The sequence below is a fragment of the Rhea americana genome, unplaced genomic scaffold, assembly GCF_003343005.1.
Source record: "Rhea americana isolate MKP2758 unplaced genomic scaffold, rheAme1 scaffold_602, whole genome shotgun sequence".
Taxonomy (NCBI): domain Eukaryota; kingdom Metazoa; phylum Chordata; class Aves; order Rheiformes; family Rheidae; genus Rhea; species Rhea americana.
The window spans coordinates 62329-78065 of record NW_028186760.1 but is presented as its reverse complement, the minus strand read 5'-3'; the positions used below and the strand labels follow the sequence as shown (position 1 = coordinate 78065).

Here is a 15737-nt window from a genome sequence, read left to right as displayed (position 1 = left end):
ATGCCTGACAGACAAAAATGGCCGACCGGAAGCCGGGAGCCGGAAGACTACCCCTCCCGGCATGCCTGACAGACAAAAATGGCCGACCGGAAGCCAAGAGCCGGAAGACTACCCCTCCCGGCATGCCTGACAGACTAAAATGGCCGACCGGAAGCCAGGAGCCGGAAGACTACCCTTCCCGGCATGCCTCCCAGACCAAAATGGCCGACCGGAAGCCAGGAGCCGGAAGACTACCCTTCCCGGCATGCCTTCCAGACCAAAATGGCCGACCGGAAGCCGGGAGCCGGAAGACTACCCCTCCCGGCATGCCTCAGGGTGGAGCGCCCTGCAGGGCTTGACCTTGTGCCGTTGCCGTCCGTTACCTGTGGGCGCCCGCCCCTGCCCTCTCCCGACCCAGAGGCCGCTGCGGCGCCCCAGGATCCCTGAAACAGGCCCCAGGCCTGAGCAGAACCTGCTGACCTTCACAGTTAACGTACTGATTTCCTTTTTGATTTGAATTAACTTCTAGAAACGCGTTTTGAACGCCACTTGCCCTCCGGCCTGGCATGGGGGGGGAAGCAGCGGACGCTCCCCCGCACATGCGCAGGACTCCTGGTTGCAGCGCGGCCGTGCGCTCGTCAGGGGGCAGCAGGGAGCGCAACCCCGCCACTGCGCATGCGCGTGGCGCCCGCCTGTGGTGCCGCGCAGAGCTCGTCAGCGGGCAGCAGGGAGCGCGGTGCCGCCGCTGCGCATGCGCGGGACCCCAAGCCTTTTGCAAGCGCCGCGCGCGGTCTCGGCCGGCGGGGGCTCTGCTCCCGGCCCCCTTCGGCACACGCCCCTCGCCCCGTGCCCAGGGCCCAAACGGCAGCGCCTCTCCAAGGATGGGTTCAGCTTCACACACCAGCGGGTAAAAACCATACGTCCTTTTATTGTTAAGTCATAAAGAGGTATCAAAATTAAAAGAGGAAAATTACAGGTGGACTTAACAGAACTACAGTGAGAGCGGGCAGGGCGGCGGGAGACACAACACCGTGAACACATGGGAGCGGGCAGCAAGGAGGCGGGAACGGGGCCGGGCACCGACTCGTTTTTTCAGATGGGTGCTTTTGCTGGGGGGAAGAGGGCAGGAAGGAGCTTAGGAGTCATCTTCGCCATTGGCGCTGTCTCTGTCATCCTCTCCTTCCTCTGCCTCTTTCTCGTCCCCCTTTATGGACTCCAGCTGCGAGAAAGCGGTGGGGTCAGAGGGGTGAGGGACAGAGAGACGGGCTCCGGCCCCGCCCGCTGCAGGCCCCCCGGGGCCTCCTAGCTCCCTACCTGATCGTCTCCCCGGTCCTCGTTGTCGTCGTCATCCAGCAGATCCCCCTCCTCGGCAGAATCGTCCGCCCCCGCCTCTGACTCCATCTTCACATTGCTTTCCTCCTTCTTTGCGGAGCTGCTGCTCTGCTCCTCTTCCGACTTGTCGTTCTTCTGCTCTGCAGGGGTGCGGGAAGGGGAAGAGGCAGGGCGTCATGGCGGGCGGGGGACGACGACGACGAGGGCCGCCCCCCGCCGCAGGTTCCCCCCCCGCCCTCACCCGTCTGTTTACTTTGATCCTTCTCGATCTTCTCCAGGCTCTCCAGCAGCGAATCCACCTTCTGCTTGATTTGGCTCAGCTCCTTCTTGATGGTCTGCAGGTCATCGCCTTTCACTGCCACCAGGAAGAGCGGAGAAGAATGAGGCCGGGCAGGGGCACGAATTCGGCCCCAATCCCGCTGGGATCCCTGTCCCAGCCCAACACTTACACTTTCCAGATTTGGAGGAAGACCCTCGCTGGCCGCTCTTGGAGTTAAAGCCGCTCTTGCCCCGGCGGGACGTGTTGCCGGAGACGCGCTGGCGTTTGGAGGGCACCACGGCCCGCGCGATGGGAGGCGGTGGCGGCACGCGAGCCGGGTAGCTGTACATCCTGCAGGCAAAGCTGAAGTGAAGAAACCGGAGGCGCCCTCCGACCCACCCCGTTTCCCATCTCCTAAGAAGACTGAGCGAGCGCCCAGCAGCTCTGTACCTGTCGTAGTAATCCCTCTGGAAGTCGTAGTCCAGGTCAAATGAGGACCTGCAAGAGAAGGCCGGGATGGCGAGGTCAGGGCGGCCGGGGTGGAGGCAGAGGCGGGGAGGGAGAAGCATACTGAGCGCTTCCAGGATCCCTCCCCACCTCCAGGAGCCAGGGGAGGGGGGGAAAAAAAACAAAAAACAAAGAAATGCCCAGAAGGCAGAATAGAAAAAAATAAGGGTCCCGACCTGACTAGAGGGGACGGAGAAGGTGGCGCAGCTACTGACCCGTACATCTCCGCCGCCGACCGCTTGACACCGGCCTTGCCCCGGTTCACCTTCGGCTCGGCCGCCAGGTTAATATCTGAGCAAGAAACACAGCTCTACTGAGCGATGAAGCCCCCCGCTTACCTGCCGACAGGGGACCAGCAGCCCTGGCCGTGGCACCCGGATGGAATCCACTACAGAGCTCGAGCGCCTCCACCAACGGGCCGGTACGGAGAACAGCGCCGCGCCGGCATCGGAGTTTAAGCAGTTCCGGACCCCCATTTTCCACTGACGACGGGGTCCGTGGCTTCGAGGCCCAGCGATCCCTGTGAACCGTGCTGAAAATTGCCCACGACGGACACCGGCTAGCAGCCGAGACAGGACGACAGGAGTCGGTGATCGAAGGCACGAGCCACCACACTTTTCCCCCCTCAACTCACCTGGCTCCCGCCGAACTCCCCCCCGGATCAGGCCGGCGCCAAACCCTTTGGGCAGAGAGCCCGGCCGGGTCGAGCGCGCCGAAGCCGCTCGCGCGCTGCTGCCCGTCCCCACTGAGGCAAGGCCAGGGACGTGGCTCACCTAGGACCTGGCCCGCGATCATCCGGCCATCCTCGCCCGCCACAGCGGCACGGGCGTTTCGCTCGTTGACATACTGCACGAAGGCAAAGCCCTTGTGCACGGAGCAGCCCACGATCTTGCCATACTTGGAGAAGATGGCCTCCACGTCACTCTTCTTCACCACCAGCGTGTTGAGGTTGCCGATGAAGACACGCGAGTTCATGGAGCGCGGATCGGTCTTGTTGGTGACGTTGCTGGCCATGGCTCAAGGGTGGCGAGGACCTGCCGAGGGAGGTGGATGCAGTCAGAGAAGTGTCTGGGGAGAGTGTAGATCTCGGTGTTGTCGGTATATGAAAAAAAAAAAAAAAAAAAGAAACACAAATCGCCTGCAGTCCCCGCAGTCACAGCCAGCTCCCTCCTCCTGCACCCAACAATGCCGCTCTGACAATCCAGCCGAGGAGAAACAACCCGCTCGTGGCTAGCCTCAGCCTCCCACGTGCGGGCACCCGGCTAAAAGGAACGGCGCGAGAGGCATTCAGCATGCCATCAGGTGCTGCTTCCCCCCAGCTCTTCCCCAATGGCGCCGGCATTAATTCAAGTCTCCGTAGATCAACTTCCTCGTAAATCGAGCGCCTTAAGCTGGCTACGGCTTCAGACGTGGCGGGCACTGGACAGCCCGTTCGTCGCTCACTGACGTCGCCGGCTTTGCCGCGGGACGAAGCCGAGGACGGCTGGGCCCCATCCCCGAGGGTTTCTCCATGCTGGGTTTCCATGGAGGTTTTTTTGAGAAATATCAGCAGGAACGACTGGCTCCCAAGCGCCATCGGTAGCTTTGCTTCAGGGTGCGGACTTCGGAAGGCATCCTAGGAGCTTCGGAGCGCCGTGGCCAACTCCGTGTGCTCTCTGCCACGCCAGCCCACGGGATCCCGGGCACCTTCGCAGGGCAGGGACGTTTCCGAGGGCTTTGAGGCTCCGTGTCCACGAACGTACTTCCCACGACCTCTTCCTGCCTTCGCGCGAGCGAACCACAGCTCTTCCGGGGCCGCGCAATGCCGGGGGCTTTTGATCCTCGCTCGGGAGACAAGGCGGATGGCTGGGACCCCACGGGACATCCCCGTCAGGCCTCTCACGCGGAGTCCCCGTGGCAGCGCTTCTTCCGTGCCAGGACCTTTGGCTCTGGCTGCCAAACCTCGCAAGGAAACCAACTGGCCCTCACACCTCTTACCATGGCCCGGGAAGGGTTTATCTGCTCCACGGGTGACTCCGGGTGGCTGCCGTCGCTCCAGGGCATCCGTGACGTAGCGGTGGGTTGTTTCGAGGGAGGGATGGCGTAGAGGAAGAGAGCGGGACGAGGGGTTTCAGGGAAGGGGGGGGGAAAAAGGGGGACAGGAGGAGGGGGGGGCTGTTTGGGGAAGGGCCATCGCCCCCACAGGCGACCGGCACCACAGACATCATATGGCAGCAACAGTTTAAAAATGGCACAAACGAAAGATTAAAAATTAAAAAAATAAAAAATAATAAAAAAAAATAATAATAAAAAAAAAAACAGACTTCCAGAGACGCTCTAAAACAGTTCAGGAGAAACCGGGTTCCGCTCTCAGCAGTCGGGGGGGAGGGGGAAAGAGTTAGCACGATCGATCCACTTAAAAATTTTAAAAACCTCGCTGTGTCTCACAAAGGGTAAAAACCCAGCTCAGTCAGGAACACTCAGAAAAACTTGATTTCATCCGGTTAAAAATCAGCAGTGTCATTATCATCACTATCACCAACATATCATCATAGTAAAGTCATCAGCATTATAGTAGTATAATAGTAATAGTAACTAGCAACAACAATAAAAAGGAAATCAGTGGAAAGGCAGGAAAAATGAAAAAAATTTTGAGTAACTTACTGTAGCTGAAGATCAAAAAAATCTCGCTGTAAAAAAACAAAAATAAAAATAGCCCAGATTAGAAAAACGGGAGGTGCCGAAAGGTCAAGTCAGCAACGATCATTTCTGTTCTCTCTCTCTCTCTCACGCTCTGTTCCAGCCGCGGTTGCCAGAGGACCGCGTGCGGAGAGCTCTCCGTAGGAGACCATCAAAGCCCTTTGCACACCATCACTTCACTCTAAAAATACCCGAGAGAGGTCAGCTCATGAGGGGCTAAAAGGCTCCTCCTCTAACCCAGCTGCTGCAAAAAAAATACAGGTTGACTTTCAAAATTACATCTTAAATCCAGCTCCAGTTTGGCGCAGGGAGCAAGAGGCCACAGGGGGCACCGTTAAAATGGCTCTATAAAATCGGGAGGTGTGCGTGTGTGGGGAGGGGAGTTAATACGAAGCTGAGCTCCAGTGAGGAGGGATGGGGTTTCGCCTCGCTGCCCTGTGAAAGGAGAAGGGACAGATTGAGTCAGGGTTCCTCAGAAACGCTGCACGCCTCTCCCGCTCCCCCCAAGAGAGATCGGCCGGCCTCCCAAAGGCCCCAAGCTCATAGTCGTCTCAGCTTCCAGCTAACGCGCTTAAAAATCGCCTCTGCTCTAATCCTCTCTCTGCTTCTCCCATCTCCAAGGAAGCAGCTCAGACATCAGACACCTGTGAGCTTGTGGCGGAGGGCGGGTTCGCTACGGGCGATGCATCGCGCTCACACGCGTAACCCTGAGGCAAGGAGGAGACCTGAGAACCGAGTGAACGCACGACAGGTCGGATCCTGAAAGAGGATGCAAAGAGGAGTCGACAAGCCAGTCACTGGAGCTCAAGTAACCTTGGGGATCTGAGCCACAACAGAGGCCAAAAAGGAGTTTTCTTTTCTCTTTTTTAAAACCCTGCTAGATTCTGCAGAAGCAGATTATTACCAGCAAAATAACAAGAAGGGGAAGGGGGAGGGGGGGGAATGAAGTTACACTCTCAGAAGGAACCAGAAAAGCTGGCGAGTGAGTATCGTGATGACGATGATGGCAGAGAGGAGCCTTTAGCCTGGAAGAGAAATACAGTGCTACACACACCCACTCTCACGTGATCCGGCCCGGAAAGGGGATACGACAGGCCACGGCTGCAGCTCAAGAGACAGGAAGGTGGTAAGAAGTGCAGAAGAGCATTTTTGGGGGGAGGGAAAATTAATAATCCAGCCCTGAAAGCAGCCTGTTTCTCACCCAATGGCTCGGGCAGCAGCAGGTTCCCGTTATTCCCCCTCTGGCTTCGAGAGGGCCGGTGCCACGTGCGGGCTGGCCCCGCCCCCACTGCGCTGCGCCCCGCTTACCGTTCTGGCCCCGCCCCCTAGGCTGCTCCCTCCCCCTCCTCCTCCAGGCTTGCCCCCGCTCCCCGGTCCGGCCACGCCCTCCGGCTAGCCAGGCCCCCGGGTTGGGCACCACTCCGCGGCTTGGCCACGCCCCTCTCGGCTGGCCACGCCCCCGCAACCCTGCGTTGGTCTCTTCCCACAAGGGCCGTTTACGCACGCGCCCCCCCTGCGCAGAGTGGTATCGTCCAAAAGGAGGCACCGCGCCATTCCCCTTACCCCCCACCCCCCGCAGCTCTCGCCGTAGTGTCGCCCGACCAACGGCTCCCCGTTCCCCGCCCCCGGCGCTGTGGGACGCGCCGCTATCACCCCCCCCTCCAAGGCAGCCGTTAATCCTTGCGGCGCGGCACTGCGGCGGCGATGAGGACAGCGACATGCCGCAGGCCACCTCGGGGGAAACGGGGGAAGGGGGGAGACGCGGCTGCCTCCCGCTGCGGTGAGAGAGGGGCGATGTGACGCCATTACCGAGCCGCCGCTGAGGGCGGCTCCCCTTCTGCGGCCCAGCCCCGGGAGCAAAGAAACGGCTCACTCACCGCTCGGCTCCGTGTGGCTCACCCGCGCGCTGTCCCCCCTCTCGCCGCCTCCCAGCTCGAGGCTGCTCACAAAATGGCGCCCACGCCGCCCTCTGCGCTGCTCGGCCCGGACGAAAGCGAGCCCAGCCCCCCAAGCCACCGTTGGACGGAGGAGGGGGAGGGGAGACGGCCTTGCGCGTCGCGATTCGCTGAGGAGATGTCCGTCTACTAATCAACCAATGAGAGGGGGCGAAGGGAGGGCCAACGCTCAGCCGCGCGGGAGGGGGAAGGGGGCATGCGATTGCCTACCCTTCCTGCCACTCCAAGATATGCTCGGGGATTTCTATTCTGATTCGTCGGCCGCGCTGTCTATCCCCCCTTTTTCGCCTATCAACGTGGGAGCGGCTCTTGTGGTCCCCACCTCTGGGCAGGGCTGCCACAGGCGGGAGGGCATAGCCCCTGCGCTGACAACGAGCAGCGATGCGCTTGCGCGGTGCACTCCCACGCCCCCTCTTCGGCGCCGGCGGTTTTCTATTGGCCAGGGGGAGATGACGCTGCGCGAGGAGAGGGAAGGGCGGAAGCTTAGGCGTGATCCTCGACGGCGATTGGCTGCGCCGGCTGCGGCACCTGCACAGAATTATTCCATTCTCCTGTCAATCTCCCCCCCCCATACTGCACGCTGATAGGCTGATTTGAAGCCTCGGGAGCCGTTACCGGGCGGGAGGGGGCGGGGCTATGCTGACAGGCGGTGGCCATGGCTGAGGTGTGAGGGCTGGGTGAGGGCTGCATAAGGCCAAGGGCTCCCACAGAAGCAGGAAATGATAGCTATTGGGGGAGGGGGAGAAGAACTCGAATTAAAAAAAAAGAAAAAAAATGATAGTTTAATGAGGGCAAAGAAAAGCAGGGACCGGCCCCAAAAGAGGGGATGCATTTGAGGACTCCCTCCCCAAGGTGGGGCCTGGTCCCTCAGCACCAGCTCCGATCCTGGGGCGGGGGGGCATCTCTCTCTCTCCCTCATAGATGCTTTTCCAGAGGCAGAGACAGCGGGTTGGGGGGGGGGGGGGGGGTGTAAAGATTTTGGGGGATGAAGGGGCCTTCCTCAGCACTAGCCCTTATCCTAGGGCTTTACCCCTCTTGGGTGCTCTAACAGAGGCAGAGACAGTGCGAAGGGGGCATCACACTGTGGTACATGCTGGCACTGGGCCCTGGTGGGCCCCCCCCCCATCGCTGGGGTGCTGCCCCAGCACACCAGCCGCTTGGCAAGCGCCTCTCGCACGTCCTTGAGGAGCAGGATGTAGAGGAGGGGGTCGGCCACATCGCTGACGGTGGTGAGGCCCAGTGCCAGGCGGTCGTAGGTGAAGAGATACCCCTCGAAGGAGCAGCTGTTCTCCAGCAGCAGCTGTGCCATGAACTTGGAGTAGGAGGTAGCCTGGTAAGGGACCTGGAGCAGATAGAAGGCAATGATCATGCAAGCGATGAACCGAGTGATCTTCCTCTTGGCTTTCCCATCGAGGGTGGTCACTTCCTTGAGCTTCCCCAGGCCACGGAGGTAGAAGAAGGTCATGAAGAAGCAGGGCAGGAAGAAGGAGAGGACTCCGGCAGCTGTCCTGAACATAGCATAGCGCTTCTCTCTGGGGCACAGCTGCTCGTAGCAGAGGTGAGGTCTCAGCTCCTCCACCGGCTGGAGGAGGCTGCCCACGAGGCAGAGGATGGCCACCAGGGCCCAGGAGGCTGCGCTCACCCCGGCTGCGCTGCGTGCCGTCTGCAGGCCCCGGAAGCGCAGTGGATGGACCAGCCCCAGGTAGCGCTCCATGGCGATGAGGCAGAGGAAGCCGTTCTTGGCATAGAGGGCTGTGAGGAAGGTCAGGCCCACCCCTCTGCAGGTGGTGCTACCCCAAGACCAAGCGTGGTCCTGGCGGCTGTAGTCGATCCAGAAGGGCAGCGTCAGAAGCTGCAGCAGGTTGGCCACCACCACGTTCAGCATGTAGGTGAAGAGCACCGACGTGCTAGTCTGGGACAGCAGGGCCCAGAGGGCCAGGCCATTCAGGGGCAGCCCGGCCACCAGCACAAGGCTGTAGATGGGGAGGAGAAAATGCTTGGTGGAGTTAAAGGGCACATGCCACTGGGAGGAGTTGTCCATGCCAGCAACTTGCGTGACTGTGAAGGAGCAAGCCGTGCTCCCAGGGCTCGTCGGTGGGCCTCCGCGCACTCCTCCTGCGTGAGAGAGGACGGAACGCAGCTCCAGCAGCGTCCCCGGTAATTTACTCCTTGTCCCTATTCCCCTCTGGGAGCGGCCACTTGCTCCTGTTTCCTTCAGGACAGAGACATTTGTCCCCAGAGCTGCGGTCAGAAAGCCACGGTGACCCGCACACAGCACACGTGCTTGCAGCGGATGCCTCGAAAACCCCCACGGCGTGAAGCACTGCTCGCTGCGCGGGCCGGTGGGAACTGGGGCCTCGCCGTGGCTTGCGGGCTCACGCAGAGATGAGCGCTCGGAAATGCCGCGCGATAAGATGAGCCTGGGCCACAGCGGAAAGCACTGCCGAGTGCTCGGGGGAGGGAAAAATGCCAAATTTTACTCTGTTTTCTTCAGCACAGAAATGAATGTATAGCTACTCTTCACCACAGTCACGTTAACTATTAGTCTCTCGGTCTGTCAGTGCTACATCAAAGTTCATCATAACTCATTGAGGCAGCAAATTATCGAGGTTTCGGCAGCCTGCTTGTTTCGTTCCTATCATTGGCCACAAAACAACTGAGCTTTTGGGAAGGACTGGACTTTCCTGCTTTCCATCTGGCCTATTGCTAGGGCAGCACCAGGCCTGTACCCGTTACCGATTTCCCTAATTTTCATTCCGCTCTTCTCTCCCCAATGCACTCTTCCCCAGGTCAAAGTACAAGCAGGAGGAATGCCCCTCACCTCTAGTGCCTGTTCCCAAATCCCTCTGTGCCTCACTGTGCTGGAGAAGACAGAGGAGAACTACTCTGAGGCACAAGCCCCACAGGAATGCAAAGGGGGAAAAAAATACTCAATTTCTGACCGGAGAAATTCCCTGTGCTTCGGGACCGGGCAACCACAGCGCCAATTTATCCCAAGCAGGACCATTCAAGCAGCCAGACCCTCACCTGAAAAATCACGCTCCCGCTCTGCAGGTCACTGGCATTCTGGTCCCAAAGCTGGACTCTGGGCAGGGTTTAATGAACGTCTGGAGCTTCCTGGAGGATCCCCAGCACTGGCCGGCAGCACGGTGAGGCGCCTGCCGTCCTCAATAACCTTCTGCTGTGCTGAAACCACGCTCGCCACAGCCCCCATTGCGCCGGCTCACGTACTTGCGGCGGCCCGGCCTTCCACTGAGACGCCTTCCTGCCCTGCTGGGGCATTTTGCGCCCTTAAATCGTGCTGAGCTTCGGCAGGGGGCCAGCACAGGAAAGGACATAAATGCACGATGGCAGCCGGATTACGCGGATTACAGAGAGTATTCCCTCCTCTCTGGGCGGGACACTGCTGCCTGAGGCAGCCAGGATTTCTGAGGTATTTAGGTGTCTAAGTATTTCTTCCTATCTGGCAGATGGCAGCAGATTAGCTGGAAGGCTCGCAGGCCGGACCATGCTGCGGCCGCTCCTGGACGAGACCGCCGGAGAGCTGCCCGTCAGGGACACAGACCCCGTCACAGGTCAGCCCCATGCAGCCCCTTCCCTCTGGCTCCGTCCCCGGGTGCGGAGGGAGGGCCAGAGCTCCTGCAAGGTTCCTGTGCGAAGCCCAGCTACGCTTGCTCCCCATTCGGCTTTTCAGAGGGGGCAGTGCAGCCCCAGAGCCACAGGGAGCATCTCCGGCAGCAACGCGAGGAGAACTGGCAGGAGTGCACGGGGAGGTGGAAACAGCCCACTGCGGGACCACGAGACCCAGCCATGCGCCGCTCGGGGCCCAACGGCCAGCCAGAGCTGGTGAAGGCGCTGGAAGCGCTGCGGGTACGTGCGGGCAAGCTGGAGCGGCGAAACTGGGGTCTGCGGCAGTCCCTGCTCACCTACCGGCAGCAGCTGCTGCTCCAGCGGTGCCACTGCCGGCTGCACCGCCGGCCGCTCCACCGAGGCGGCAGAGGGAGCAGGAAGCATCACCTGGGTGAGGCTGGGCACACGGCCGCTCTTCCCTGAAGTGCGTCTCCCTCTGCGCCCACTGGAAACTCGCTGACCTACTTCCTGGTGCCGCCGCAGGGATGCCAGAGCGGGCTCTGGGAGTGAGAACAGCCCACGCGGCTCCCACCGGGCGCCACGTTGCTGAGGAGGGTGGACTCTGCGCAGAGAGGCTGTGAGTGCGTCCAGGTGTGCCGATGTTTTTCCCATATCTAAGCTCTGATCTCCTCATGCAAAAAATCCCCCTCTGCTACCTCTCTCGCAGCACATGGGGAGCAAGCTTCCCCGAGCGGCAGCTCACGTGCCTTCAGCACGGCAGCGAGGCGGAGCAGCAGTGTCGGCTGCGCCGGTACATTGTCTGTTTGGCCCCTGCGGAAACAGAGGGGCAAAGCTGGGGCACGCCAATGCAAGCTAAAAGCCACTCACTTCCCTCCTGCTTACTATAGAGCAGCCATCCAGAGTAATGTGGAGCTGATCCGGCTCCAGCGGCTCCTGCGGGAACGAGGCGTGGAGCTGGCCGGGGCCCGAGCCCGCCTGGGTGACCTGCAGCAGGTGAGGTGCCAGCCCAGGAGAGCGATAATGGGGAAATAACAGGGAGATAATGGCACCTGGTGTTTTCTTTTCCTTTCCCCAGGCCTACGAGAGCCAGCTGCGGCAGGTAGCCACTGATGGAAGGGGCGAGGACGTGCTGACCACCCTGTGCCAGAGTCACCCCACGACTCGCCCTCTTCCTCTACAGCACCAGGAGATAGCCCGAGCCACCGGCGATGCCCTCCTGGCCCGGGTGGAAGAGCTTGCAGGGCGGCTGGCCGAGGAGACGCGCCGGGCTGCAGCCCTGGAGCGGCGGCTGCCGCGGCTCTCTGGATTGCGGCGGGCGCTGGAGGAGGTGGGAGCACCCCAGCTGGCTGGCGTGGCTGCCCCCTCACAGCAGGCTTTGCACTCCCACCTCACTGCCCCCTTCCAGTTCCAGGAGCGGATTGGTGATCTGGAGCAGGAGCGAGACCTGCTGAAGGAGGATTACGACAAGCTGCTGCGGAGGTGTGGTGGGGCTCCAGTACGTGCGGTCCAGTGGGCGATCCCTTCCGGAGCGCCCTGAGCATCGCCTGGCCTTTCTCTCTGCAGCTCCCTGCATCGCAAGGAGCTACCGTCACTGCCGCCAGAGACACTGGCTGAGGCACAGCTGCCAGCGGTGTTGGAGCAGGAAACAGGTGAGCACTTGCCACTCGCAGGAGGAAAAAAGAAGAAAACTAACCTCAAAATGCACATTTTCACCTGGCTTTGCAGTTGCAAGGACTCCCCCTCCCCCCCCATCAGCAGCTCAGCGCAAGGAGCTGGAGCAGCGACCAGATGGGACGCTCCTGGGTGGTACGGAGCAAGAGGAGCAGTGGCAGGAGGAGCCAGGTACCCCAGAGCATCCCCACGTGCCAGGGTTGGAGGAGCTACTCGCCCTGAGGCAGAAAGTCCACGAGACGGAGGCGGCACATGCTGAGACGGCTCTGGAGCTGGAGAAGACGCGTGACATGCTGATCCTGCAGCACCGCCTCAACAGGAACTACCAGGTACGGATCTCTCCTGCACCCTAGAGCTGGTAGGAGCGACCCGACAGAGCTGGAATTCACCTTGTGTCCCGAGGGCACTGACCTGAGCGGGAATGCCACGGCAGGCAGAGCTGGAGAGCGTGGCACTGCAGGCGCAGCGGGAGCGCCAGAGCCACGAAGAGGAGCATCAGCAACAAGCCCGGCTCCTGGATCTCCGTACCGCCCGCCTCCAGCAGCTGGAGGGTAAGGTGGCCACAGAGGCGGTAGCCAACACGACGCCCACCCACTTCCTCCCGCCACCGCCCTCCCTCTCCACCCAGAGCGGCTGCACGACTTCGTCTACGGTGCCCGGCAGCTCCCAGCGCCACCATCGGACGATGCCCGTGCGGCTCCGAGCGGCGGAGAGGTGCTGCTGGAGCTGCACGTGGCCAGGGCAGCTCTGTCGGTGGAGGCGCTGGGGCGCCTGGGAGATGCCGAGCCCCTCACCTTCTGCACCTATGGCGTGTACGACTTCGAGACTCACTGCACACCTCTGGCACTGGGGCCCCAGCCCTGCTACAGCTTCACCTCGCAGTACGCAGCACGGGGCGAGCCCCTCTTCCTGCGCTACCTGCGGCGCTCCGCCGCCCGCCTGGAGCTCCATTGGGCCGCTGCCACTGAGCACGGCACACTGGCCTCATGCTGGCTACGCTTCAGCGAGGCGCTGGGGCACGGCCAGCGGGTGCACGCCACGGCCACGCTGCGGGGTACGCGCTGCCTGCACCAGTGCCCTTAGCAGCATCTCTCTCTGCTGCCACTTTTCCTGCCTCCGGATGCCTAACCTGCAGCAGCCGCCTCCTCTCCCCACGTGCAGGTCCGAGCGGAGAATATTATGGAGTGCTGGAGTACTGGACGAGGCTGCAGCTGCCGGCAGAGCACCCTAATGCCTCCGGATCCAGCTCGGAGGAGGAGGCGAGTGTGCGGTGGGGTGCACGGAGCTGTGGCCCTCCCTGGGGCTGGCTCTGGGCCTTTATGGATGGCACGGCAGGCGGCGCTTGCTCACCCCACCAGCTCCCCCCCACAGATGCCAGAGCCCGAGGGGTGGCCCAACGAGCTGTGGGTGCGAGTGACGGGCTGTGCAGGGTTGCGGGCCCGGCGCCCGGGTGCCCAGCCCAGCCCCTACGCCGTCTACCGCTTCTTTGCCTTCCCTGACCACACCACGCCGGTGGAGCCTGGCAGCAGGGCACCACGCTTCAGTGACCTGCAGGCCTTCCCGCTGTGGGTCACGGCCGAGCTGCACCGCTACCTGCGGCTGGGCTGCCTCAGTGTGTACGTCTTCGACGCCGATGACAATGAGCCTGGCGCCTACATGGGCAAGGCGGAGGTGCCGCTGCTGCCCCTGGCTCGTGGGTGCAGCATTGCAGGTGAGGCTTACGTGGCGGCCGGGATCCCCGTAACGTGTCTGGGATCCCACGAGGCACCCAGGATTGCGAGGAGGCGCTCAGGATCTCCGTGAGGTGCCTAGGATAGCCAGGGATCCTCATGATGTATCCACAGTCCTCATGACACACATGGGATCCCTGCAACGCATCTGGGATTGCCAGGGATCCTCAGATGCATCTGCAGTCCTTGTGATGCGTCTGGGATTGCTGCATGGCATTCACGATCCCCATGAGGCATCCGGGATCCCTGTACAGTGCCTGGGATTCCCACAATGCATCCAGGATCACCAAGGATCCTTGGATACATCTGCAGTCTTCATGATAGATCTGGGATTACCGCATGACATCTGGGATCCCAACAAGGTGTCCGGGATTACCAGAGATCCTTGGATGCATCCGCAGTCCTCAGGACGCATCCGGGATTGCTGCATGGCATCTGGGATCCTAGTGACACACCTAGGATTGCTGGGAGGTGCCCAGGATCCTCACAATGCGCCCGGGATCTTCACGATGCATCCAGGATTGCTGCACGGCATCTGGGATGGTGGCACATCCGGGATGCTTGAAACGCACCTGGGATTGCCAAGAGGCGTCCAGGATGGTTGCGATGCATCCAGGATTCCTGTGACACATCTGCAATCCTTATGATGTGTCCGGGATTCCTACGCGGTGCCCGGGATCCGTGTGTCACGCCCTGGGATGGGCTGGCAGGGAGCCTCTCCACGACACTGAGCAAAGGGGGGATGCTGTGCTCTGGGCCCAACAGGAGACTTTACCTTGACGGATCCCCACGGGACTCCCAACGGTACGATCAGAATCAGCCTGGAGTGGCAGCGCTGCTACGTGCCGCCGGCACACCAGGACAGCAGCACCCGCAGGTGCCGGGCTGCAACAGCGTACGGAGCCCCCGGCTCCCTCCCACGGCACCACGCATCAGCCCGGGTGCCGGAGGCTGCAGGTAACGACCTTCTCTGGCTGGTGCAGGCTGAAACGCCTCTGGAGGCGTTGCCATTCCTAAAACTATCGGCTGCCGCAGCTTCCTCGGAGCAGGAGGCGCTGAGCACAGACAGCGACGAGGTCGTGGTGGGGAGCAGTGCCTGGACGCTGGTGCCGGTAAGCAGCTGCTGGGAGCCCACCAGCAAGCATGTGCACGGGCGGTGATTCTCGCTGCGCCTGTCTCCCACAGGCCTCCAAGCGCATCCGTGTGGAAGTGGTCTCTCTGTGCCTGCACACCGGCACCTCTGGCTCTGGCAGCCACCTCCGGCAGCTCCGCGTAGCGTACCGCTTTCCTGGCGTGCCACCGGCTGAGACAGAGACGCCCCTGGCGCTGCGGGAGCCCCGGGGCGGTGAGGAGGTTTTCTTCCATTCCAGCCAAGGTGAGGAGCAAGCCCCAGCGCCCGCCTGGAGCACAACCCGGAGCCAATCCCGCTGGACCCCCTTTTCCCCCCTGCAGTGATCCATCTAGACGGAGAGGTGGGAAAGGCACGGCAGGAGCTGCTCTTTGCCATGCTGCGGGACAAGAAGCCAGGACGCAGCTGGTGAGCAATAGAAGAACCATCCCCTCTCTCCGGGGTGCATCCCCAGATTCCTGGCTCAAATTCCTTACGCTGAGGGGTGCTGCCTGCTGCCACCACAGCCTGCGCTTCGCAGTGGTGAGCGAGCCCCCGGGGGGAGCAGCCAGCGGCAAGCGCCAGGAGCTGGGTGCTGCCTGGCTTGACCTGGCCGAGATGCTGCGGACAGGCTGCGACGCGCTGGAGCGTGACCTGGATGGTGAGCGACTGCCGCGGCTGCTGGCTGCCTCCCCCTGCCTGGCACCCAGCCCTGACCAAAACTCCCTCTCCCGCCACATTTTTCTCCCCTCTCTGCGGAACCAGTCTGCAGCCTGGCAGAGCCCGGCCTGGCCCTTGGCCGGCTCCGGGTCAGCGTGGAAGCGGCGGACGCCCTTCGCACCGTGTACCGCCGGGGGCGACAAGCCGAGTGCCAGCATGGCCCCCTCCCGCAGTGAGCTCATGAAGACGTGGCAAAGACCACTGTT

The 15737-nt window shown here is 61.7% G+C and overlaps 3 protein-coding genes across 9 annotated transcripts in view; 1 reads left to right on the top strand and 2 right to left on the bottom strand.

Moving 5' to 3' along the window:
• Positions 1 to 887: 887 nt before the first annotated feature.
• HNRNPC (heterogeneous nuclear ribonucleoprotein C) lies at positions 888 to 6757 on the bottom strand. 7 transcript variants are annotated; one of them, XM_085319925.1, is made up of 10 exons: positions 6634 to 6757; positions 5401 to 5515; positions 4721 to 5191; positions 2851 to 3111; positions 2254 to 2368; positions 2021 to 2068; positions 1761 to 1921; positions 1553 to 1666; positions 1294 to 1451; positions 888 to 1198 (listed from the first exon to the last, which is right to left on the bottom strand). In XM_085319925.1, exons 4-10 carry the CDS (start codon positions 3089 to 3091, stop codon positions 1115 to 1117), a joined length of 921 nt encoding a protein of 306 aa, XP_085176051.1. In that variant the 5' UTR covers positions 3092 to 3111; positions 4721 to 5191; positions 5401 to 5515; positions 6634 to 6757; the 3' UTR covers positions 888 to 1114. The 7 variants fall into 7 exon arrangements, with proteins under 7 accessions (XP_085176051.1, XP_085176052.1, XP_085176050.1 ...); XM_085319926.1 differs by lacking the exon at positions 5401 to 5515 and having other exon boundaries at positions 4721 to 4746; positions 5036 to 5191; XM_085319924.1 differs by lacking the exon at positions 5401 to 5515.
• Positions 6430 to 8823, bottom strand: LOC146587238 (G protein-coupled receptor 4-like). Its single transcript, XM_085319913.1, has 4 exons — positions 8354 to 8823; positions 7742 to 8254; positions 7034 to 7166; positions 6430 to 6488 (listed from the first exon to the last, which is right to left on the bottom strand). The coding sequence occupies exons 1-4, from the start codon at positions 8750 to 8752 to the stop codon at positions 6430 to 6432; spliced, it is 1104 nt and encodes a 367-aa protein (XP_085176039.1). The 5' UTR covers positions 8753 to 8823.
• A 1396-nt stretch (positions 8824 to 10219) lies between these two features.
• The window catches only part of RPGRIP1 (RPGR interacting protein 1), a 6027-nt gene continuing 509 nt past the window's right edge, over positions 10220 to 15737 (top strand). The window contains 15 exon segments of the mRNA XM_085319912.1: positions 10220 to 10286; positions 10406 to 10732; positions 11009 to 11295; positions 11378 to 11629; positions 11708 to 11781; positions 11866 to 11951; positions 12028 to 12302; positions 12407 to 12544; positions 12604 to 13027; positions 13135 to 13238; positions 13309 to 13772; positions 14083 to 14326; positions 14441 to 14815; positions 14889 to 15146; positions 15148 to 15722. Of these exon segments, the coding sequence (XP_085176038.1) occupies positions 10220 to 10286; positions 10406 to 10732; positions 11009 to 11295; positions 11378 to 11629; positions 11708 to 11781; positions 11866 to 11951; positions 12028 to 12302; positions 12407 to 12544; positions 12604 to 13027; positions 13135 to 13238; positions 13309 to 13772; positions 14083 to 14326; positions 14441 to 14815; positions 14889 to 15146; positions 15148 to 15722 (3950 nt within the window).